The sequence below is a fragment of the Neodiprion lecontei genome, chromosome 6, assembly GCF_021901455.1.
Source record: "Neodiprion lecontei isolate iyNeoLeco1 chromosome 6, iyNeoLeco1.1, whole genome shotgun sequence".
NCBI lineage: Eukaryota > Metazoa > Arthropoda > Insecta > Hymenoptera > Diprionidae > Neodiprion > Neodiprion lecontei.
In genome coordinates, this window is record NC_060265.1 from 23,910,538 (window position 1) to 23,937,046 (window position 26,509).

The window sequence follows — 26,509 nt, forward strand, 5'->3', positions numbered from 1 at the left end:
CCTGTGAACCTATAACACCAAATACAAGAGAGTATGCACGATTCCTATATATTGTGCCAGTCTAGAGCAAGTCTTTAGATACGGAAGCATGTATTTTCTTTACCTTCTTAAACACCAAATGATATATGAAATGCGGCGGGAAGTGCTCGCACGGCATCAAGACGCTTGCTAGGAAATAACCGTACGATATATGCGGTACGAGCCGACAGTTTCAACGTGGAAACTCAACCGTCAAGATTAACGTCAAACGCTATTCGTCCCTGCGCGTGGCGGGAGCTCGTTTACAGCGGGCAAAAAACGATTTCGAATTCCGTCAGATGCGAACGACGAGGGAAGCCGAGGGTCGCCCAAAGGCACGGTAGTTGTCGTCTTTTCAAACGTGCGGCTCAAATTTCCGGTTACAATGTTATAGGGTCCGGCAGTTTTTGCTAGATCGGAGGCTGGTTCACGCCACGCGTACGCAAACTCACCCTCATTTTCTGACATTTTTTACAAAGAAATTCGAATAATCACATTCTGCAAGTTATCGGTGAAAGTGCGAAGGATATTTAGGTATCCTTATACTGGACTCGGCCTTTATGAAAGTGGCAATGACAAGAAGATGACTGATTGTGAGTACGCTTTTGACAATGGCCAATCAATCGAGCTACACACTCGTATACGCGATAACTGTAATCTATTCGACTGCAAATACAATTTGGCCTGATTACATTTATACGAGAATGAATAGTCAAATTTTGAAGCCCCCCGTGGGCTGTCAAATTAAACTAGAGTAAAAATAGTCGTTATATCGGAATTAGATGAGCAGCCGCATTGCGTACAAACATGTTTCATCGACAAGCCTCACGTATTTCCCGTAGCAATAAGATCGATTCGATAAAATTTACCCGACACCGGGGTACGGATGTCGTGACAATAAATATCCCCACACGTGTGTCTGAATACATTTCTGGTGGACAGAAACACGCCGTACGGTTATTTTCAACAAGCTTTCGCATTTGAAATTGTGCGTAAAGAGTGCAGTGAATAGGATTGAATGGTGTTACGAATGATTCGATGTGCGTGAAAATGTATATGATGCATCAATCGCAGGTGCAAAAATCAGCGGTGTGTAACCTTGGAACTAATTCTTGCACCTGCTTTAGAAGATGTCCGTCTCAAAGCATTACAGACACGGTACAGACACCGTCTACTTACACTTACGATTAAACTACAGCCATGATATCGTTCCTACGATTATATATGTATGTATATATTTTTTACTACAGTTATTAATAACCTATTTTACTACGTGCACTCAGTGTTCGTTATCGGCTGGGTGGATTGATAGTTCGTGTTCAGGTTCTTAAAGATATTGCTTTGCAAAACGTTGATGGTGCTTCTTTGAATTGACTAGTTAATATTTGTTTATCATGTATCAGTTCATAGGGAGGATGGGTGTACGCAGTGTTGAATTACGCTCGACATGACAAACTCAGCGTGCACGAGGAGAGATAAAGAACACAAACTCGGCGTACATTATCCGCACACACGTGTAACATCCACGATTAATTGATAAATAAGGTATTGACTTGTTTTCGTTCATCTCGCTATCCACGATAGCTCCTTATCACCTCTGTTATCATTTGATTACCGCACCTAGGGTCGAGCGGCTGTAAGGTACATTCGCGATTCGCCAGGCAAAGACTACGGGATCATTCAAAACTAGCCTTAAACGCAAAGCTCAAAGAGCAAAGTTCGAGATCCGCAAGTTCGATGAAAACGCGTTAAATCTTTGCCCAATTGAATCGCGAGTATACTTTACACAAGTTTTCGTGCCCTCACTTGATCATTATACTCACTGCCGTGGGAGGATGAGTGACCGTGGTTTCTTGTTGGGTTTTCGCGTCTTCGACTTCCTTCAGCTTCTCTTCGGCCTTTCGCTCCTTCAGCGCCTTCAGAAGCTTCCACTTGGACGCCGGCGGTCCGGGACTTGCCTGGCCCTCCTTGAGGGTCGTGTCGGAACTTCCGCACGACGAAGAGTCGATTTTGATTTTGGGGAGGCTGAGGGTTGCCGTAGTCCCGGTCTCTTCGCTCCCGGCGTCCTCTCTGTCACCTTCTAAGACAGTGCTCTCTGAATCCCAGCCTCCTGGGATACTGACGGATACCTCACTAGGTGGTACACTTACGCTACCTTCTCTGGACAGCGAATCTGACCCCGGAAGATGCTTTTCACCGTGGCGCAGGGTCGACCCGCCGGAGCTCCTTCTGGACTGTTCTTCGTTCGGCATTTCATCTTCCTCCTCGTCCATCGAGTTTCCAGGACTATCGGGACCAGATGTTTCCCCCGAGGATCCTTCCTCGGCCGGTTCCATCCTCTCCTCTCTTCTGACTTCCTCTTCGTGGGCCCAGGTGTGATAATCCGTAACTCTGGCGAACACTGTCTCGACGCTTTCCGCGGTCTTTCGCTTGGGAATCGGCCGCTCGTCCCGGTCTCGCGATCTCTCCAGCTCTCTTTCTCTCTCCGGATCTCTCATAGTGCCGTTCATCCTCGCGTTCCTCGCATATTCATCCTTGCTCAGCACCTCCTCCTTGGGCTGAGCCTTCAGCCGCAGCTCCCGCAGGACGAATGACATCCGCTCCTTGACGTCCTCGTCCGGTTCGAAAGGCTCCGTCTCCTCGGGTTCCCGTATCACACCCATCTCCATTTCCATCTGCGTCTGTCTCTCGAGTTCCTCGAGTTTTCTCAGCTCGTAGCAGTACCACTCGTCCTCGGAATCTATGGAATCCTCTGTGCTCTGCCTCCTGGAAGATACGCGTGACGTGCTTCGGTACGAGTGCGTGCTTCGGTTGTCTTCGTCAGCTTCGCCGCTCCTTCCCCAAGGAATCTCGAGCGATTGCTGATGCCTTGGCAGAAAGCGACTCCCACTCGTTGCGTGTCCTCGCAAGCTCGATGCAGAAGGGCTGCCTTCGGACGGTGGACCCTCCTCGGATATACTCGTCACAAGTTCCGGCGGCTTGGCGATCGAAGGCTTTTCCTCTCTCTCGGAAACCGTTTCCTCGGTGTACTCGAAGGTAGTGTCCAACGGTTGAATAAAACCGTCGTCCGATTTCTTATCCACTCCGACGTCCTCGTTGTTCGCCTGTTCGTCGGAAACGGTTGAAGACTGTCTTTGGCGATACTTGCCCAATGCCCTAGACACCGCGAATTCCATGCTCGCACCGCCCATGAGCGCGACCGGCGGTAGTTTCGGCGCCTTCTCGTTCGGCGCCTCGTCCGAACTGCCCGCCGATCTCTTGATGTCACCGACGGTAGCGAATATCGAGGAACCACCTGAGCCGGAACCAGTGCTCTTACCGGAAGCCTCTTCTTCTGCACCTATATTGTCCGAAAACTCGTGTTCACTACCGTCCGGTTTACGCTCCTTGACCACATTTTCCTGAGCTACTTGCTGCTGGAGCTGTTCTTGATGCTGCTGTATTTGTTGCTGAAGAATCTGCTGTTGTTGTTGGATGTTCTGTTGCTGCTGTATGAGTTCCTTTTGTTGAAGCAACGTCTGTTGTTGTTGATGATGAAGCTGCTGCGCCTGTTGCTGCTGCTGCGTTTGCTGTTGGTTCTGTTTCCTCTTACCGCTCGATTTGACTTTAGCAAAAAATGCAGTGTCCTGAGGAGCGTCCGACAGAGCACTGTCCTCGTCTTCCGACATCCCACTCTGACGCCCGCTACTCCATTCCGTTTCTGACTGTTCGGGATCAGAAAGTGATTGCGTCTGATGCCCCCTACGTTTTGCTTTTTGTAAAATTCCTGACACGGTAGAGACTAAGGTGTGCTTTTTTTTCTTTCGTGTAGATTGGCCACCACGTTCCCTGCCTCGCCCCGTTACTTCCGCGGGGGGTCGTTGTTGAGGAACACTCTCCGGCGGCATGTCCAAGTCTTCTCTCCTGACGCCTCCGGGTAACGACTGGCTCCGATATCGTTTGCTAAGGTGTAAGTCAGGCAGCCAACTGCTCATCGAACTCATCGCGCTCTTCAGCGAAGCTCCTCTTCTGACTTTCTTCGAAGACTTAGGTTCTTCGTGCTCCTTGATGTCCGCAGATATGCTAATGTAGCCCGACTGTGACACTATGACCCCAGAGGTGCCGTAGTATTCACCTTGTTGCGCCTGCTGCTGCTCCAGGCCGGATAACCTGGGAGCTTCGAGGTCCTGAAGGTACTGCTGTTCCCTCTGCCACTGTCTCTGGTAACCGTCCGCTAGTTGAACGCTTTCCGAATGGGTCAGTCTTAATCCGTAGGTTGGATACTGTTGCTGCTGTTGCTGATGCTGCTGCTGTTGCTGCTGCATGTAGTTTTGCCGGTACATTTGATTCGCGTAAGCGTGATACTGCTGCGACTGATAGCCCGGAGGGTTGGGATACCTCCTGTCAGTGTAGGGGCTTTGAGCGTAACTGCCGTCCGAAGTGAGAGAGCGAATGCTCGACGAAGTAGAGTCGTGGGGTATCTGTCCTTCCATTGAACTGAGCCACGAGTTATCGTTCGACTCGGTCCTCGGTAGGTTTTCGCTAGTCGGGTAGTAGGATAAAGCGTCTGTAATGTTGCCGGTCGGGAACATGGTGCGGTACATCGCTGTTTTGTAACCTTCGTGATTTATCATACCGTCACCGTAGGACATCGCTCTCGTAGGTTTTTTACCGTGAGAGCTACTACTGGTTATGGTCGACGCTGGGTAGGGATAGAGGTTGTAATCCTCGGGGTAATTCGAGTACTGCTCTAAAATTTCCGGATAACTGTCAGCGTCCATCGTCCTTGACATGTACGGCCCGGAGCCACTCGTGTAGACACTGGTTATAACTTGCTGACGATTGCTACCAGCCACGGAATATATGGCGGGTTGTTCCGAGCGATAAACAAAGTCCGCACTGGTGCCAGTAGGAACGGCGTCGTAAGTATGCTGCAAGCTCTGCTGCCTTTGTCCCCGTCTTTTAGGACTTGGACACGGGTTCTCGGAGCTCGGAGCTGGCGGAGGCACGAAGTTGTAGTCATCTTGAGCGGAGGCAGGGGACTTGACGGTTGTAAATGCCGACAAATGATTTATCGTTGTCGACAGTGCGTCAGTGGTGGAGTGAGCTTTTGCCAGGGCAGCGTTGGCGAAAGCGTCTCTACCCTCAGGAGTATCATACAGTGGTTCCTGCGTAAAGATTGGCGTCTTTTCAGGCAGAGGAGGTATCGGGCTACTAGTGCGAAGCGTCTGTGCTGTAATTAAATTCGATCTGCTGTGATCGACCGAGTACGACGTCAGCATTTTGTTTATCGAACTCTTCGGCGACCCTGGGGATTTGTCGAGGCTGCTCCATCCGCTCATCGACGAGAGGCCGGAATCCGACTTGGCTGCAACTATGTTCGCATTGTTCGATTTTACCGCATGCTTAGGCGAGATCTTCGGTGATTTGGGGGAGTGCGGGGTTCGTGGGCTAAGCCGCCCTTGATCAAGGCCAGTAATTTTATCCCCACTCCTCGAGAAGCTCGGACTCGGGGCTCTTTTAGCGTCAGTGGAATCCGACGCTCTCGGATCCGAGCCGGGCATCAAAAAGCTGTCACCGGCGTCCTGAGGGGCGGGAGGTGGTGGGGAACTGGGCGAGGGTGACGGAGGCGTTCTGCCCTCGGAAAACTCGAGGTTCAGCCTCGCCGCGCTACCAAAGTAGCCGTCCTGGCGGGTCCTGAGGCTCTGTACACTATGGACGCTGTGAACACTGTGGGCGGACAAAGTGGGGGAGGGCACCTTGTCGGTCGGGGTATTATATATCGTCGGCGAGGCGCAGGTCACCGTTGCAAAGCTCTCGGCCATAAGATCAGTGAGCTCCTTGTTTTCCGCATACCCTTTAGCGAAATTTCCAACGTCTATAGGCAGCGGGATAACCGGCTCGGGGCTTTTCTCCAACAGCGCAGCAGTGTATCCCAATCTCGGGGGTGTGTACGTCGACGACGCGGAGTCCGTGTTACTTCTCTGAGTGTTTACCCTCGGAGAAATCGATCTGGTGGTGAATTCGGCGTCAGTGACCATTCCGCTATCCGTGCTCACTCTCGAGGCAGACCTGCCCGTGGAACCGGGACTTCTGGAGTAAGTCCAGTTGTCGACATCCGTTTCGGCGTAGATTTTCCGAAGTTGTTCGTCGATGCTGCACGATTCCTCGGCGAGTTTAGCCTCGTTCTCCGTTGCGTACTGGTGCTTCGGTGACTCCATGAGTCTCGATTGCAATTCCTTCAGATTTTGCGAGTCTTTTTGGAGTTTCGTAGTGAGCCTATCGAGTTCGTGGAGTTTCTCAAGTGCGACCTGGTCGATGGAACTAAGTCTCGAAAGCTGCGCGAGGTCCTGCTCGCTGACACACGGTGTATTTCCACGGTAGCTCTTGTAGTCGGCTGCGCTGAAGATTTCACCCTCGTCCTCGTCATCCCCGTCGTCGATCGCGGACCCCGCCTGCTGACTCTCTTTGTCCCCGAAGGTCTCGACGCACGTGGCTCCACCCTCCTCGGGTTTTTCCTTCAAAGAGATCCGCTCCAAGTGGTCACCCGCCTCCTTCTTCCCGTTCCCGTCTTCCGCCTCTTCGGCCTCCTCCCATATCATGCCCAGCTGGGAAGTCGGCCTCGAGGTCTCGCCGCAAATCAAGTCTTCCCGGTAAGCGTTATTCAGACTCCGGTAAAACGCCTCGTCGGGGGTGTTTGCTTCTTCTTCCAGCGTCTCTAGGGCCTCGCGATCAAGATTACGAACGTTCCTGTGCATATCTGCGACGGCTGCCACGGCACCTGTGCTGTCCTGAGTTATGCCGTGTAATCTCGCCAGTTCCTGCTGCGCCAATTTTTCCCTCAACACGCTCGTTTCCTCGATACCGATGGCCGCCCCCAGGCTCTCCGCGATGGCGTCAAGCTCGCCGACGGAACTGTGTTGCGCAACGAGCGCATCCTCGACTCCCGCAACGCCGTCCGGAGTTCCTCCGGTCGCGTAGAACTCTATCAGCTGGCTTATCACCGTCTGCTGCTCGTACAGCAGACCTTCCAGTTTTTCCAGTCTTTCCCACATCTTGATATACTCTTGACTGAGGAGGTCCAGGGCTCTCCAAGCGTACTTCAGCTCCGTCTCGAGGATATTCAATCGCGTACCTAGCCGCTCCATGTAGTCGCTGATTATGTAATCGATGCTACCGTCTCCCGATATCCCGTAACTCGGCATCATCGGGGGATGAGCACCAGGAGGGCTGCTTGGGGCCTGTCCGGAACTCAATTTTGCAGACTCCATTTGAAACTGCGTGGTTCGTGACACTGTTTTAAAATTTGGCCGCCTCACTCAGGTTGTTATGTGACATCGCAGTCATCGACGGTCGATGTTATCACGTCCGAGGAAACGTTAAAATAGTAAGATTCGTTCTCTCGGTCCCAACAGCCATAGTTTCGCCGAGTTCAGAGTCGGAAAATTATTGATGATTTTTCGCTCGCAGCCGGTACAGTTGCGGCGACTTTGTAGGCCCTCGTTAGCAGAACTGAGTATCTCCATATTCGATGAAACATTCGTTTACTTCTTTTCGTTCGTCAATTATTCTGTCCTTATTGAGAAACTCTTGAAAAACTATTTACTCCGTTCTAAAGCACATTTGTATTAATTTTTTTTTTATAAACTTTTTATTCAAAGAAACTTTCAAAGCACTGGGTCTGTAACGGTTTTCGTTGTCAAATTCCTTTTACCTTGTATTTTCGTATTTTTTATAGTTACTTTAATCACACTGCACGCCACGAATGTTTCCAACACGCGATGAGTCATTGAATCGTTGGGTTTACACACCACTTTGTGAACATGAAATAACAACTGGCGGGTTCAAGCTGCAATTACTCTGCCTGTAAACAATCGGAAATCACAAATTAAATCCATCAGCGCCGTGACAGCGAATATAAACCGTTGCAAAGTCTTGTATTGGGCTAAAAAAATTTCTCAATGAATTATTCGACAGGCAGCACAAAACCACTTTTGGTAGTATCAATTTTGTGCCGCACAGTCGAATTGATTTCGTGAAAACCAAAGGCTGATGGATTCGACAATGACCTTTCAACGATCACAGGCCCTGGCTACAAATTACGGTGTAAGCAATGCCCGTGCGATTTATCGTCAGCGAATCGATGGTGATCTATTATTTAGAGTCAGAGGTTTCGGCAGAGCCGGTATTTCTGTGCCCATGTCAATGTAAATAGTTAATCAACAGCGAGTCGCTGGGAATTGTCGAGGTGAGCTCGGTTGTTCGTTAGACATTGCCGAGGAGGATTACGCGCCTCGTAAGGTGAGGCGAATAAGCTTGAAATTAGGTGTCACGGCGCCGCAAATGGTTAAGATTGTATCAGGAAAATCGACAGGGAATAGGACGAGGTGTAGCGTAACCGCGGTTCAACGTGGGTCCTTTGTAATTGTGATTAATGATAAACGAGGATCGGAACTTCCGCGGGACAGCGTAGCCGAGGAGTGCGTGGTTCGCAGGGCAGATCGTCATCCCTTATCCGTGTGACAGTGTTAAGCCTCCGGGATGTCGGATGAAGGAGATCTGAATCTATCACTCGTCGCTTCTACGTAGAATGACAGTCGCATTTATGTGCTTCAAGAAGTAAAGAGTGCTGTCAATGCCCGGATTCTTCCTTGAAAGTGACACCGACCCTCGAACGGATAACTCCTTTCACCTTATACGTATACGTCCTGGGCTAAGTGAGATAGACCAACGTTTCAGGTGGCCTCACTGATGGACGAGCTCGTCAAGTTTTGTTTAATTCGAGAGTCACGCATGCTGCAGGTACTATTTAGCGCAGGAACGCGCCCCGAATTTTCAAGGAATTTCGGCTCCGTACATCGGTTCGGCAACTTTGTCACCCCCTCGGGTAATTACGTCATAATTTCCGCAAGCTGATCGGAACTGCATGTAAGTTCCCGCGTGCCGTGCTTTAGTTTTACCGGATCGCACAGAGGCATTGGACTTTCGATGGGTACTAAGAGTGTTCTGAAATAGTCGCCAGATATAAATGCAAGAAAACGGCGTGAACGTTATTTCAACAGGCGAATAACGCGTCGAACACGTTTGATCCGAAATCATCTATCAAATTGGTTTGTTCCCTTCAGTTTCCCTACCGCGAATAAGGTAAATCAGACTTTTGTAAGCTGTTGTAAATTTATGACTCGCAAGATCCTGAAAGTGTTTCATGGGCTTTCTAAATAAAAGCGGTAAAATGTTGAGTCCTCCAGTTACAGAGGAGTCGTTTTTTCTTTTCCTGCTTGGCAGTTGACCTCCTCGACTTTATTATTCTTCGAGTTGTTTGTTCGTGGACTAAATGATTCTCCGGTAAAAAATAGCGTGCCTAGCGTTTTTTCTCTCACTTTTGTCATTCGTTTGGTTCGTTAAAGTAAAACTCGCCAGAAATTTAATTAGCATATTTCTACGGTAAACGAGACTCCCCGAAGAAGGGGGTCAATTTTCATCAAATAATTCGTCTGCACTCTTGAGAAAGTATGGATTTTTTTTCTCGCTCAACAGACCGTTATCTGTCTCGTAGAGGTTATGGCTGCCTCTTATCTGTCCTCCCTTCCACTTAATCAAACGGGCGCGATGCGAGGTAAAAGTAACCGTGTATACCTATATCAGATTATATACCGTGTACATAGGAACATATATACGTATACCTATACAGCTCTGGATTGCAAAAGAAATGAGAGCAGCACTAAGGTTAGTTCGGAGGGCTGAGCAAACGATAGAGAGGCTCTTTCGGCATTTTTTAAAAAGCATTTCTACCGAGTATGTACCCCTCTTTTGCCTCATATCCCAGGAAAAATGGGATCAGCTCCGTTGGCTTCGGTAAACAATGATCAATGGATTCCGGAGACGACGGAATTTCGAGACCACTTCATATCAGGCAAGACTCGGCTCTGGTTGGACACCTGCGAATTTCGTCCAGGGTGGTTTCACCCCGACGATATAGGTCATGGCTACGGTACGTGGAACGAGGTATCGTATCGCAGCTGTCGTATATTTGAAAGATTTTTCTCAAAAATCGAGATACAGAGGGATTCTCTCAACGCAAGCTATAGCTTTCGGAGCGTGAAGTCGGATGCGATATAAATAGGCGATTTTCCACCCCACCGGACACGTAATGGAAATCCAATTTGAATGTTGGAGATAAAAGAAAAAAAAAGAAAAATGAGCGTGTCTTACAGTAGTCGCCAATGATGTGTAACATTTAACCTTGGTAACGAGCAAAATTTTTGGAAATATATCAGAGTCGGGTATTGATTGAAGTGATTATTCTCTCTCTGTTCAAACATTATGAAAATATTGATGTTCGTCGTGTTCTCTAACATACTGCAGCACAAGCGCCAACTGTAGTTTGCACCAAAGAAACACATTATAGTAAATTGAATAAATTAAGTAGCGCATGCTTCTCTTTACTTCAGGTTTCACATTTTCACCGCATGTTTTAACATCAAAAAATTGACTCAATAATTCTGCGTCACGACAATTCAACGAACGTATACAGTTGGCATTATTCAGTTTGAAAACGCAAAGAGTAAATATGTCGCTGCGTTTGCAGTCTCCGCGAAAACGTTCATATTAAATGAGATTGAGTCAATATTACATTTATTTTCCGTTATTCAACGTCGTTCTTGCTTTTCTTGTCTTTCTTTTTGCTTCTTCCATTTCCTTTCTTACTCACCGTACTAAGATTATAGCGACTAGTTTACCTTAACTTTCAAGCCCTTCGGCTAGTATCTCTGATTTTTAATTTCTATTTCTAATCCGAATTTTTTTTGGTCAATTTTAATTTTCAATTTTATTTTTCAATCTTTAATCTCCATTTTTATACACCGACTCTACTAAAGGACCTTTTCTATTTCATTTCTCTTACTACAGTATAATCTTAATTTCTCTTCACGCCACAATGTACTTCTAACTTAGTAATATTATCAGGTCTTTTTCTCTTTTCTTTTCTTTTCTCTTCTTTTCTTTTCTTTTCTTGTTATTAGATTAAGTTATTTACTGAGTTTGTCACTCTGGCAACAACTGATTTATACTCATTTATACGCATTTATACTCATTTATACTTTGGGGCGCCCACCCTGGGATAATAAAAACACGTTCTTCTGCTTCGTCTTCTTCTTCTTCATACCAGGTTTCGACATAATTTGCATCGAGAAATAAAAATTGATCGCTGTTTAAACACCCGTTGGCGCAAGATAAGCAAACCTTCCGTTGCCAGATATTTTTCGCCTCGATAATGTCGAGTTGAATATTAAAATTCAGCTGTTTAACCGGGGATCGAAGGAAAGTAAATTCCTCGAGGATGGTTCTCAGATATGGAAATATTTCCTGCAGCCGCAGCTGACGGTGAAAGTCGTGGCACCTTTTAGCTTGCAGGGCGATCAATGCTTTGAACCCTGCACGATATATATACCGTGCTATTTCCCAACTTCAAAAATTCCCCGAAAAATTTCTCCAATATGAAATATCCACTCCTCAAGTAGAGTTACCGTTGACCGTCGAATATTACATTAGACGTAAGCTTAGGTTATGATTTAGGGTAAGGCTGTCTACTTGAGTCGAGTTAGGTTCGATTTATTGAAGGTATCGTACTAAAAATACAGAGCCAGGTTAAAGACTGGGTTTGATTGAGTGAGAGAAGCCTCTCAGCTGTGCGGGGGCTTCGTGTTTTAAGTAGCTGTTAAACATGCACAGCGGTACCTATAAGTACAGATATATCGTCGTTGACCAGGCGCGAAGAAGATCCGAGCACCTACGTAGATTAAAATTCTCCACAGTCTGATAACTTTGGAAGCATCTGGAAGGTAATTAGGGCGAGCTTCGCGTTATTTACCAAGTTTAAGCTACCTTAAACCTTTTTCATTATCGCCTAAACAGCTTAATCACCGTCAATTATTATTTCAATTTAAGTACTGATACGCAGAATACCTAAGTTTTCACCGCTCGACGGAAGGGATTTCGCCTCTTGTAAATTTAGCATATGATTTTGCAAAACGGGATATTCGAACCGTCGCAAAGTGTACGTTCTAAACTTTGCTTCTCACCTGTAGAGAAAATCTCCGTCGATTATTACAAGTAGCAAAATAGTTTGCGAAATTTTACAAAGGTAAATTTTACAAGACGCCACGGCTCGTATCTAAAAGATGCAAGCTGTCTTTATGTAATTTTTCCATGTTTCGTCCTTTGGTGCTGGGAATATAAAATGGCGACGACGATAGATCGGCCAAGACAACGTCTGCGCAACGGGTTTATGGGGAGCCCTGAGAAACTGCGTGAATGTAGAACAAGGGTGAGGGTGTGAATATTTTTCTTCGATATGACGTAAATTTTCATGAAGCTTGAGCGTTGAGATAACGGAATAATAAAGCTGCCACTATATACTCGGCATTCGAATAGTCTCAAGCCCTATGCGGTCATGCAGTTGGTCGGAAATATGAGAAAACCAAGTTTGATAATCAAGGGAAACTCGTGTTTTATCCCGCCAGTTATACCGCAACAAATTTAGTTAGGTCGAGGAGTGGTCTTCGCTAATGAAACGACCCTCTCTCAACTTTCACCAGTCCGTATTTGAACCCATGTTTGCTCCTCGGCTTCGCTACAGTCGGAATCTTGTTTGAAAAGTGCCCAAGGCTGGTGTTATACTATCTGAAATTGTTCGGAGAATCTCATATGAAAATCACGTGTCTTCTTGGGTTTGTTGAAATCATAATTACGAGCCCAACAGGCAAGCTTTTGTTAAATTCTACGTAGCCACTCATACAATATTTTTCTTTCTGCATAAATGAGCTCGCTATTGTTGATCTCTTGTACCTGGGGGAAAAACAACGCTGCGGCAATATGAGCAAAAGCAACTAACATCCCCTAAATATACAACCCTACGCCCACATCAATTTCACGATATTTACTATCATGCGCTTCACGTCGGAGGGCCGTTCGAACGCCAGAGGTCTTTCAAGACGAAGAGGGCTCTATTTTCGTTCGCAAATTGGAATACCAGACTGAAAATACGTGGAGTGGGTAGGTATTCCGCGACAAGTTTGGAGCTTCGACATCAGCGGAGAGTATTTAATGCGTAATCTGTGATTGATTCATGCAATTAACCGGGGTTTCAAACGAATCCAGACAGTCTACAATCTGGCCTGACGATAAATTCATGAGAAAAATTTTCATCGTTGAACGACTGACGGAGCTTGAAATAGTCCACACAGCCGAGACGAAAGGGATATAAAAAGCTGGCGAAGAAATGAAAAAGAGTAACTGATCGTGCAATCAAAGGCCAGAGAGGGATTAAGAGTTTTCACGAATCTCTTGAAAACATGCTGCAGGTCGTTGGCGTTTCCTGCGCCACAGCAATTACGTCACGAGAAGCTACGGAGGTCATTAATTTACGTCAGAGACGCATTTCGGACTGTCTGGCGCTGAGGACAACTGGAAATGAAAATTACAATCCTTGGCGAGGGCCACCGCGAGAACAACAGGGTTCTTCGCTGCTATACAAAATGGAAATTACTCTGGAGTACTCGGTGCGGGAAGATGAGTTACCTAGTGAACCTCGGCAGAGTGACAATTACTGTGACCTACATTTAGGTCAACGGCAACTGGACTGCAGACGTGGCACGGTACGGTCAATCCGGGGTGAACTTGGACGAGGCGTCTGTTTAATTAATCCATGTTGTATCAATAATCATTCCGCCTGCGAATTAATCCAGACTGTATCAATTGGGTGTATCTAGGTATACGTAACTCTGGACCATGGCCTGTGTACCTAATAAGACAGTCCCGTCCGGTACTAAGACAGCGAACTCAATTCGTGGCGATTCAACGTTGTTAAACAGTCAGTTATTTGCGGGGGTGAATTGAATCGGGTAAAATGCTCGAGGAGCTGGGTGAAAATTTTTTTAACAACCGTTTCGGGATTTGCAAAAATTATCCAGATCAAAGGTTCATCTCGAGCGAACATACACTAATAAGATTAACCGAGAATCAAACTCGAGCTGGTGTAGGTGGAAGGAACGGCGTCAATGCCTCTTTTCAGAAAGTCCCTGCTCCAAAGTGCAACTCAAAGTATTACGAACTTCGAGGTTGGCGCCACGCTCACAATTAAACCACATCAGAAAAGCCCGCCGCGTAGTATAAATCTTCCGATTGAACGTTGCTAGAAATAAAGCCTGAGATTACTTCTCTCAGTTTTTCGCCTAACGTAAATAGAGTCGGTGGCTTAATCCGTTGTATTAAGTAGAAAGATAGGCAGTGCGATCGAAGTTTGCAAGATTGAATGTTCTGAAACGTGGAACAACGTTTTTTTTCTCACATAAATTTATACGTATACCTGAAATATATTATAATCGTAAAACTCCATCATTGATCCGAATATTACCAGATAGGCCGACTGATGAATTTTTAAAAGACGAGAGGTTTGCGTCGGTGAAAGCTGTGATCAGCGAATCTCTGTAAAAGCATCATTCATTTTACCTGTCACGTCGGAATTGCTTTTGGTTTTAATGCCGTCTATAAGTAATTAGTGCGAACGAAATCCGCGGTAAGCCGTTATGTGAGCTTTCCTCAAATTCCTTTGACATTCAGTTCGTCCAGTGTAATGTTAAATCTACCCTTTCTATCATGTCTGTAACTCCTAGAGATTTGCACCACGCGCAATGTTCGCGAACGTAAAAAGGCTCTGACGCCGCGCGTTGGGAATCGCCCTACACGTCCGCCTCTTGCACTCGATAGTAAAAAATCGCAAATCACCCATTCCTAGGCAGGCTCGAGAATGAAGTTTTCGAGGTAATTCTACCGGCGCCAAACGGATTAAAACAACCGCCTCAATGTCTGTGCGGATGTAGCTCCCTCTTTCAGGTTGAACGAATCTTATTTGGGTTGTTGAGAATGAAGTCGGGGGCAAGATTAATCGCTGCGAAATCTTTTCAATGCAATAAAATTTGCTGAACAAGAATGAGATCGTGGATCCCCTGGCCCATCGGAAGATCAAACTTCGATTTTGGTTGTAAGGAGCCTCTGCAAACTACTGAACAAGTTTGCCGAACATTCGCTACTGCTCGTAATCAACGGTTTTTTCAGAAAATTGGCGGATCGAACGAGCTGGATCGAAAGTTGAAATTAAACGAGTTGCAGGCTGAGCCGTGCATGCATAAAAAAGTTTGACTGAAACTCTTCAACTATCTGAAAGTATATACAGAGAAAACTGAACATGTCTCGAACCAAGGATAATGCGATGCGAAAATGTTTTTCTTTTTCTACCAAACAAACCGCTGGACTTGATTATCCTCACTTACGGGGCTGACAAATGTGAATATAATAGAATTGATGGCACGCGTCGATAGACGTGCCGATATAGCCCGATGGGCTGAGGACTGAATTGGAGATGGATTATGCGCAGGAGGGATCATGTAGACGTCGTTCAGTCGTCGCGGAGGGTGATCGACGGGGCGATGTTCTTTTGTGGGTATAATTAAACTCGATCGAGATCAATTCGAGCGACCGGTTTGTCACGGACCTGTCCGCAACTCTGTTCGAAAGGACATAGCCAGGAACCCGTGAAGATTTACGGTATTTCAACCGGCAGAAAGACAACCTCCGGTTTACTACTCGGAAATACATTTCCCGGGGTCCCGCCTCTTGATATACCGTTCTATCCAACATTAGCGGGAACACGCAAGGTAACAAGACGGTAACAAGTCTCGCGCCGCGGGCGTTCCATAAAAGTAACAACCCCTGAAAGTAAGCTCAGGGTAGAGAATAATTAATCTACTAAAGGCGGTAGCGCGTATAAGCCTAGCCATGCCCTTCCGGTTATAGGAACCTCCGCCCTTTCGATATCTCCCAAAAGTTGGCGATACGAAACGACAGACGTCCGAACGTGGATGAGGCTTAAAACGAAAATGGCTCGTCATACAGACCGAGCGAGGTTCGGATCCCTTATCGCGGTAGTCAGAGCTTGTTGTCTTAGGCGGAAGACGTTAAAAGGTCTCGAAGGGCGTAACGGGGCGTTAAATTTAACGAAGCTGTTCCCGAGCCGGTAAACTCCGGTATAGTTGGACATATACCGGCCGCATAGATACCAGGATTTCTCATTAGTTGGTCAATTTACCCGTTGATCTTCGCCCGTCGCGTTATTCGTATTCTGTATATCCTTCCAGCTTTTTCTATGACACGGTCATTTCCTCGTAGCGGATGTTACTCGTCCAGGAGCACGAGCACCGCCGACTACCCCAAGGTTAATTTTTTCACCGGAATACTTTTTTGTCGATCCAGCAGGGCCGGAGGAATCGGCATTCCTTGTACCAATCCTCGAACACGTTCTCGTCCTTCAGACATTCCGTGTCCTTGGAGAGATAAGGGGCCATTCCGACTGCGATAGATTGTTGGATTGGGAGAATGGCGAGGGACGCTTCGCTTTTAAATTAATTGTCATGCGGTGAAGCGGTCAAGCTGAATTGATTATGCAGAAATCGTGAAAAGTGGACACGTTTGAAGATGGCTGTTCAATTTCTCGCTAGTCACAGTGGTACAATTAATAACGTATGCGCTGGGCTGATAATGGTGCGGCGCAGCGATTTCTCTTCATTTCTCGGTACATTTCTAGTAATGACGATCGATTTATTAGACACTGCCTTCATTTGCGGAAGTGAAGTGAACAGTAGCGAATAAAGCGAGAGGCATTCTTTTCAATAAAACCTCCTTAGCCTTTAGCCCGTGGCCACATCTCCGAGGTAGCTATACTCTCGAGGTATAACGTTCACCGCGAGCATGCGATAATCAAAAACTCGGTCAGAGGCGACCGGGAATTCCCGAGTGTCCTATTGCGACACGTTTCTCGCATAACCGGCGGTTTGTCAGTGTGCTTTATTGCACCCTGTTACGATTTAATCCGGGGACCTTCCGACTTCCTATTCGTCGGAACGAATTACCTTTGTCTCATTGTCAGAAGCAGAAACGTTACGCGAAGCTGCGAGATAAGGATCGTCCTCGGTGATTATGTCCACGAGAAAAGGAGGATTATATTCACAATTAGTATCTGACGATTCGAAGTTTGTGCCATTTGTACCGTGTGGCGTGACGGCTTCATCCGTCTGTTTTTCTGCACGTCAATTTTCGGAGGAGGAGATATGGCATGGCCCTCCTATCGAGAGGGTATTACATTCAATTTTCAAACTTTCATTTCGCATATAGCACCGTGTGAGCTAGGTCATAAATGATTAGAGCAACGCAAGGATGCAATATCGTTGATATCAAGAAAGTTGGCACACTTATGTAATTGGATCGTTTATTATTTATGACGGAGCTTCTTGAAGCCGGCAGATACTCCCCAAGGAAGCATTCGGTGTGTATTCAGCGGAAAAAGATACTTATTAATTTTTATTCAGACGACATGCGGAATCTCTTGTCGTATCGTCATACTAAATTTCGACACTTCTTCAGCAACCCGGGTTTAAAATACGGTGAAATTAGAACTCAAGAGTGCTTTTCGAGCTGGGAAAATTTACATGTTGAAAGGATTTACGTGCGCGGAAGATTTTCTCCCTACGACACCTGCAGCGACAAATACATTTGGCCTCGAACTACATTACCGTCGCATTGTTCACGGTATTCCCCGAGCTTTCGACCCGGGCAACGAAACTGAGAGACCGCAAGTGAAAGAGGGCCCCCAGACAAAGAGGTGAAACAGCGCCCGGGTAATTTTCTGCCAGTCTCAAATGGCGGAGTTTATTCACCGCACCAGAATTTCTCTACCTCTGCGTATACCGATACAGCATTGCACGCACGCCTGCCTTATGCATGCATATTACACGTTATCAGGATTCACGTCTTCAACCTAACATTGTAATGTACCTACAAATTGAGAGGAAAAGAAGAAACGTCTTCTCAGCACATTTCTTGGGCCAGAGTGACGTCGCGTGAGTCGTAGCAATGCCCATTTAGAGAAAAAAGTAGGTGTGAATCTCGGTGGTAATTAATTGATCGATACATCACGACCCGAGGCAGAAGGCGAGGAGAAATGAGACACGGCTTTGAAAACGAGCCGGAATCAATGAGTCCTGGTTCTGTTCTGCATTGGTATTCGCGGTAGATCCTCGGTGGTTCACTTTCGCGTTCGATATTCAACTCCCCTTTCCCTTTCTTTGGCACAATTTGTTGACCTAGGCAGAAGCCGGCGTTCTTGAAAATTGCGACTGACACAGCACACCGAAGAGGGCTGAAATTCACTTATCCTAGCAAATTGAACCATTTTAACAAATTCGGAGGGTCTTTTAGGGAAACGTTTACCTCAGGGATTAAAATTGTAATCCAGAGTTTTGATAAAAATTCATTCGACTTCCAGCCAGTCGGTCGATCGGGCTTTAATATTCTGGTTATAGCATTACGTAAATCATATCTCTCGATTGTCACTATACAGCGGCGAACTGTTGCCTGAAACTTTTACAGAAGCAACAGACGGCGTGAAATGGAATTAATTTCGCTGGTTACGGATGCTGGAAATACTGTGAAAATTCATCCCGATGTCAACCTATCGCGTTTTGAACATGAAATTAGACGGCGTTTCTATCTTCCGCAATTCAGTGAAACACGCACAGCCCAGTTTCCGTTGTCATTACTTCTTGATAAATGGAATTTAATTGAAGATCGTTCGAAGCTCGACTCTTTTATTCGTCGAAGTTACAGGAGCGTCCTCAGATTCTCGTATTACCTACTAATTACCGTGCGACGCAATTGGATACTCGGTATTTTAGAAACACATTACCAGCCAGCTTTGTTTTGCAATCGAATCCAAGACTGTCCGCTGCTCGTAAGCTGTAATGACAGCGTTGGTAAGCTAATCGTAAGAAATACGACACCATATAAAATAGATTGCTAGAAACACGCCTACCGCTGGGTCGAAAATAGAGAGCGAAGATTCCACTCGTCGTTTGCCGACAATTCTTTTCAGAAAATATGTCTAGGTAGGTAGCTGAGAAAACCTGAGAAAGTATTTGCAAGTTCTGCAAAAAGCGAGCGTAAGAATGACGTCACCCTCCGGTTTTTCGAGGCAGGCGGTCCCAGTCAGCCAATAAAAGATCGAACAAAGAAGATCAGCTTTTCCCCATGAATAAAAAAATTTCACTTCGGAAACTGGAAAATATACCGACGCACTCGGGTGACACGGAATATTGCTCGTGTATACAAAGCGTGCCTTTAGCTCCTTCTTTAATTCTGAATTATCTCTTCGGTAAAATATGCTTTCAATTTGCTCCCTTCGAATATCACGACCATGAATTTTCTTTCCGCATCGATCCGTACATTTTTTTCTGCTACGTCAATTACCTCATAATACGTTGAAACCCCGGACTTACGGTGCATTGTCGAAGTTGACGACCCTTATCTGAGGCTTTGTCACGTGTGGTTGGAATTCAACCTTGGCGATATAAATATCGATAATAGTGAAACGCTTTAGCCGCGTCGGATTCCGTGCGGGATAAGTTATTCAGGCCTGCAAATATCCAGCGCTTATTTTCTCGAAGAACCCGAAGATGCTCGAGGTTACGGAAGAGATATTCCTAGCCCTCCGTGAATGCTTCGGAGTCTTTGGAAATGCAATCGTTCAATTCTGTACGCTTCGAGAGCCTTTCAAAATGCCCGGAAGAGGGAGACTCGAACTGCGACGGATGCTGTGTGTACGTATATTTTGCGCTCCAAGAAATGGCTCTTCGTTATAACTCTATGATTTCAAACTTCTCCCAAGTTAACAGATTGGCAGGTGCTTCCTCCTCGCCTATAGTCAAGCGGTCCTTACGTACCCGGTGATTATGGCAAAGTTAAGGGCCAATGATCGCCCCGTATTGGGTACTTGAACCAACCAACGTTCCTTGTCCAAATCGGGCCAACTTGACTTCAAGCATTCCACAAAACCTCTCGACAAATATACGCTCAAAATCTGGCGACAGGCCTTTTCGTAAAGTCAGGGAAACTTCGGTTCAAAAATAAAATGACCAACCGTGGATGGATTATAGGGCGAAATGTTTTTCAATGCTCTTATTTTGATATTACTTCCTTTCACACCATATGCGATGTTGATGGCTCATACAAAGAGTGCGTACGCTCGTGTGACTTTATATCGAAAAAGAGATGAATAAAAAGGTAGAGGGGAGAATCATTGTTTGGATATAACGTTGCATGCTCGTTGAGATATGCCGGAGTGAATTATTGTTCGTACGTCCGAATTCTCTTTTCACTGTATTTTCGCACTGTTACATCGAATCGATTGTTGTATGGCGTATGCTTGAAACGTCAGCTGTTTGAGCCTCGCGGTGTTAAACACGGGAGCAGAACTGACTTGAAAACGAATATTAAAAAGTGGCAACGCGTATATATACCGAGTTCATTCAATTTTCCGTCAGTGCTACGCTTCACTAGCGATTCTAAACAAGTGTATCTGCCAGAATGTAACGTTGTATCTCGACGTCTAGCAGCTGGCTTAGACCTTTGGCAATCCGTCACTGCTGATTCTATTTTATGGAAAGCACGTTTCAATGAAGCCTAATTCCCCGCAGCTAGCAGTTAACGAACCAGAGAAGGTCGGTGTTGGAACGGTCCCCAGTATTTCACGAATTCGCTCCACAGCTGGGACACCGCGTTCCTTTTGTTGATTCTCGTTAATTACAAGATCGATGATAAACGGATTGAAACGTAAAAAGTAGGGAACATTCTACTCGCGGTCAAACGATACCCATAATGCCAAACTTAATTAGCATACTCAAACTCAAGTGATTTAATCAGGATATCACTGAAATTGAGATATCGGGCTTTACACACACACACACACACACTTTTGGAAAATACCTGTTAATTCTGCCATTTCTTAATCTTTGAGAAGGTGAGAAAGTACCGAATGTCTGCAAAGAAGTGTCAAATGAAATTGTACGATTGATCTAAGAACAGAAAAATCTCGGGTCCTCGTTTATGTGTAAGTCTCTGTGAAATTAGCCAACTTTACGAGAGTTGTAACGAGTAAAAAGTCGTTAACTTCACCAGACGCCTGACACGTCGAATACAAGAAAATTGAACATTTGCACAAGTTATATCGAGTCGAATCACGGTGTGAAAGCTGGTGGTAAGATTTATCCTATAATTCACAGAACGTATGAGGAAATTGAGGAAAGGACCGGAATGTTCAAGAGGAAGAACGACGAGGGCTTTTCCCACCGCGAGCTGTATTCCCGGCATAATTCGGATGCGTGTGGATACGCCGTCGTGTCATATACGTATGCTTCTCGTCGGTGATGTGCATATACATGTGCTTATATATACTCGCAGCCAAGTTCTCACAGGTGAACGCATACGGCTGCACATAAACATGACGAGGAGGGTGGGAGGGGGAGGGGGAGGGGGAGGGGAAAGCACGTTTGTGAATACCACCACGTTGTACGCGCGCATACGACGTAAGGTCCGGGGTTCGAGACCGAGCTTTCACTGGCGGCGAGGATCAATATTCGGCAACCCTCCAAGCCCCAAAACTGTGACCGACTCTTTCTAGCCCCTGAAACCCTCCCTCTCCACCACGGCCTACGGTTTCATCCCCTCTCGCTCCCGCTCTCGCTCTCGGCCCACGTTCTCGTCCTCGTCGCAGAGACAGGGCCACCCTGTAGACGTGCAGGCTGGTGTCTGTCTCTCCCCAAAGCTCTCCTTCTCCCCCTTCTCCCTTTCCGTGTCGCTTGGCAGAGTGCTGCCAACCAGCGTCTTGCTTCCCGTGCCGTTTGAACGCCCGTATCGCTGTACGAATTTTCATTCACTTTCGTGCCTCTGTTAATAGGAGTCGTGGCTGCTCGTTGATGCGAAATTCGTATGTATGGTGACATTTTTGCTCTTCATCTCTTCGAAAATTTCTTTGCTACGCTCCGCCAAGTCGGTTATAGGGGTACGTCAAGAGATAGAATTTTTACGCGCGTATCACCGCATATTACCGGCGTATTTTGGCACCTCTACAACTGGGGATTTATTCGTAAGTTGATAAGTTGACACGGGATGGATCAAGGAATGTCGGTGTTCTGTTAGTGCTTACTTTTCATGAGGGAATTTTTTTTTTTTTCGGGTACCGTCATTTTTCGCTATCATCAAGTAGTGGACGTCTTCGACGTATTTCTTTGAACGGGCCATTTCTGATCTGCGTACATACCGTAATATTTTACGAACTCTTTGGCGAAGGAGGTGGACATTTTTTTTTATTACTCATACAAACTTTAACCCCTGAACTACAGGGTTTCTTATTCTTGTACGTTCTACCGACTTAAGGTTGAAGGTTGGCTTTACGAGAAAGTTGGCAAACGTTGGATACTTTTGGAATTATTGTATGTCCTTCTCAATAATTTAATACGCTTGAAATTCAAAATCGATATATTCGTATAAGAATATATTTTCTTCTATAATCTGTAACTTGTACTTTATCATACTCTAGAAATTTCTACTCCCCTCGCTCAACCGGAATTTGTAAAATATGAGTTTCTAATGGCCTGTTGGTTGAAATATCGTAATTTAAGGACTGTGCGAATCTACCGGAAAAACGACGATGGCAAAAAATCCTGTCTGTGAAGTTATCGGTAGAAACTGGAGAGGTCGATAAAGCGTATACACCGAATTTTGAGATTCTCAACGCAGCGATAAATTGTTCCGATATTTTTTCAATCCTTGGATTAGGTGAAGGAAGAGGAGGTGGGGTGAAACCTGATGCGAAAGCGTTCGATCAGGGTTCTTCGATCAGGGTGAAAGTTTCATTTGCCTCGATACGAGTCAAGGCAGCGTCGCTTAACTTTTTGTCGATCAGAGCTCGCCGTCTATTGTCGATGCGTGCTTGGTCCGTACGTTCGACGATACGTACGCAGTATGTTTATCGATTCTCTTCCAGGGTGAGCCAACGGCGTGACAAAATATACGGTACACGCTATTTGCGTCGCGCAATAGTATTCGCGGCATTGAACCCTCACCTTTGACCCATAATGGTTTGCAAAATTCGTGGGTCTCGCACATTACGCGGCATTAATTTTCGCCTCCATTTTATCCTCTGAGTGTAATACCAAGTGAAATCAGCCTTAATACGATGTATCCGACAGAGAGATTGATCCGATCAATCCCTGATGTGGATCCTTTGCGAATAAGATACTCCGCGACCTTTGGTGTAGTAACACTGCGATTAACGTTGCGGAGACGTGTATCAGCCCGCGATTGTAGTCCTCTTTGGGTCGTAAAATATCAATTTTGGTACGCTCTACTGCGTCGTAAATAGCATAATTAATTACGGGCTCTAGGGCGAGGGCGGCTTTGAACCCGTGTTCACAGAGACACACGTGTGGATGAGGAGACATTAAGAAAAGTACCGGTACCGACTATGGGGCTGCGGGGCTGCTTTGTACGGTTGGAAATTATGCCAATTTCAACTCGCTGATCGACAAACTCGATAAGGAAAGTACGCCGGAAACGAGTGTGCCGACTGCTAATTACCGCGAGTGTATAAGCTAGAATTATGTCGGTTCCCCCGTTCTCGTAGGCGCCGATCGATAACGTCAACGTGCAAGCCTGATTGTTATCTTTCAACTTGGTACAGACATCGATGTAAAATATTTCTAGAACTTCGCTCAAAACCCGGCGTTTTTTGTACGTCGATACGCGTTAAGACCGTGCTAAAGGAATGCAAACGAGGATAAAATCGGGGGTGTATAGAAAGGTGAGGATAAATTTTGAGGGGTTCTGAGAGGGCGTCGAGGTCGAAGGTCGAATCCCCCTACAGGAAAGGAAACACGGAGCTGATTATCTGGATCGGAGACACGGGAGGGGGACGTTGCTCGGGCACGCTTTCTGCATACGAACGCGTTTCAGTCTCCAGTCTCCTGTTGATCGGCTCCCGGCGTTATTGGCGAGATCGAAAAGAATGAAATAAAATAAAGTCCGACGAGAAAAAAGAGAGAAAAGTAAAGGGTCAGCCGCCTGAGCAAGCACCGCCCGTTTTCCTCGCCGATCGAGCGGCAGGACATGTATCACGGCGTCCTCCTGGTGGTCCTTCGTGGCTTCCAGGGCCGAATGAAGACTGACCTAAAATTTATCGGCCGTTTGGTTTCTCGGAAATTCCTAGCGCGTAGCCCTCGGACGTTTACCACGGTTTTTGGTTGGCGGACGAAGAGCGAGGGAAGCTTTAAAGACCCTCCGACCGCGAGGCAGAGGTCAACTTGTCACGCGCCAGCGCTACTTTCTCTGGACTTTCGATAAGCTCGGCTTCAACTTATCCCTTGCCCTCTGTCTCCGGAGAAATGTATAATAAGGCAACCTGATTTCGGACACTTTGCAATCCTCTTACATCGACCGGTTCGAACAGCCAGACAGAGGCTGAGCAATGCGGACTCACGTGTCATGGAAATATTAGACTTTTACCGAACCGCTAGGAGTTTATGCGCAGAGCAATTGAACAAACTAGCGCGACTGTCGCCTCTCACTCTCCAGTATCGTATCGGATCTTGATAATGCTGTAGGATAGGTCGCAATCAAAGTTGTGCCCTATACGCGGTAGTTTCCAAAGCGCGATAAAGAGGCGTCTGAAATTTACTGTTTACAAATACGAGCGTCGCTGCCTGCGCCCTTCCATTTCAGTCCCATATACCATTTACGCGACGGGGAGAAATATGCTGGAAGACGAGTGAAATTATTTTTTCTCGAACCGATACGTGACATGGTTGGTTGTGCAGAAAGAAAGAGAGAGAAAAGTACGCTTGTATTTATGCGAATATGCACAAGTCTCACGCGAGGACTTCGATCGGGTGAACGGTATACCTATAGCAGCGTCAGGGGTGAGTACAAGCTCGGTGGCTTTCGAACGTGAAACGGAAGCCAATCGCACCACAAGAAAGATTTATGGTTCTGGCTAGCCAAGTCTTTAGTCAACGGCAGGAAGCATGGCCCAGGACCGAGTGTCTTATCTTGAAACTTGTTGAACTGGTGAAAACGGTACTAAACGGTTCTTGCTCTTTGCCGTGGCGTGATGCGGTCGCCAACTTTTTCCGTGATGTTTGCCAAGACACCTTATTTGACTCAACCGCACTCTTCCACCTTTATCTAATCTCCTGCCTAAATGTTTTTCCAAAAACACTCAAGGCTCACCGTTTCACGAACAATTACTCATCTGAAACTCCGTTTATTACTCATTCTGCCTCTGGAGAATACCGAATGCCGGGTCGATGCCTAAGTTTTCACAACAATCATCGAGGATACCACTGCGCACGCTAATTTCGTATATTATATTTGACAGATGAATGAAAAGAAAAGAGACCATAAAATCTAGGAAATGGTTGAAATGAACGAAGCACTGTGGTATTTCGATGTGCACAGGAATTTATTTGTATAATATGTGCTTTTGCGCTCGGAGATTTCCGAATCATCATTCAACCGATTGATGTTCATTGCAACAAAAGCTGCAGGCCGCGTATCCGCGTACAAACATTCACTGCATACGTACTGAGCATACTTTTTTTTTACATCCGTGATCACGAGTTCGTTAAAAGCGTGTGCAGACTCCGAAATAGAAAGCTTAACGATCCACTCGGGATATTACCGGCCACTGAGGTCTGACACTGTAAACTTGTCCCGGCACCACCAACCAACTAGGCGCTGGAGATTATAGAGAAGAAGGACAGTGGCTTAAATCCCATCCAGGCGAAACTGTCTGAAGTCAACGAAGTGGGTCCCACTAATTACTTAATTTAGTGTAAGGGGTGCCAGCCGAAGCGGACTAGACTTTGAACCACGCTGATATGGGTGGGTCAAGGCGAGGCAGATTATTCCACTGTGGCCGGTGATGTTTGCTTGCGAGTTAACCGGCTCCATCTAATTAGTTGAAAATCGTGGATAAATGAAGCCGAACGTAAAAAGAATGTCATATAATACCTCGTCCCTGCCTTGACCTCGGTCCAAGAATCCACGTTATATCGGAAACCGTTTCGACCCGGATGGTAGGGTGTAACCTTATTCGCAAATGGGACGTGACCACCTGGACTTGAGCCGATTACGTCTGGCCGCCTTGGTTCCACCAACAAAGTCAAATGGCGGTTTAGATTGTCCCCAGAAGTGCATTTGAAACTAGGTTAGGAAGATTCGCGACAAATTTCACATACACAAAGGTCGTTGGATTTCGAGGTTAGTTTCTAAAAGCACTTTGCCACCACTTATGCTTAACTATGCAAAGGGGTACGATGTCGGAGCGTCTCACGTTCGGAAACATAAAACTTGTACCGTGGCTCTCCGTTTGTTCTGGGTCGCTTAATACTTACCACGGTTGACCGGCCCGTTTTGGGTCACGTAACCGTAGTTTGTGGTTCGTTAGTGACACATTTCGTTTCCACTACAACGGGCATACTGCTATAATATAAAAATAGCAGAAGTAAGTCAAGTCGACTGATGTCGGGTGCATTCCGCTCGTTAAAAATACAATTCGAGTTGAAGTTTC

At 46.3% G+C, this 26,509-nt stretch overlaps 1 protein-coding gene across 7 annotated transcripts in view; it reads right to left on the reverse strand.

Moving 5' to 3' along the window:
• LOC107223403 overlaps positions 1–26,509 on the reverse strand; it is a 97,779-nt gene that overhangs the window by 51,808 nt on the left and 19,462 nt on the right. For all 7 annotated transcript variants that reach the window (XM_015663076.2, XM_046743483.1, XM_015663075.2 and 4 more), the window contains exon 2: positions 1,842–7,861. In XM_015663076.2, coding sequence (XP_015518562.1) covers positions 1,842–7,268 — 5,427 coding nt within the window. In that variant the 5' untranslated portion in view covers positions 7,269–7,861. The remainder of the gene's footprint in view (positions 1–1,841; positions 7,862–26,509) is intronic.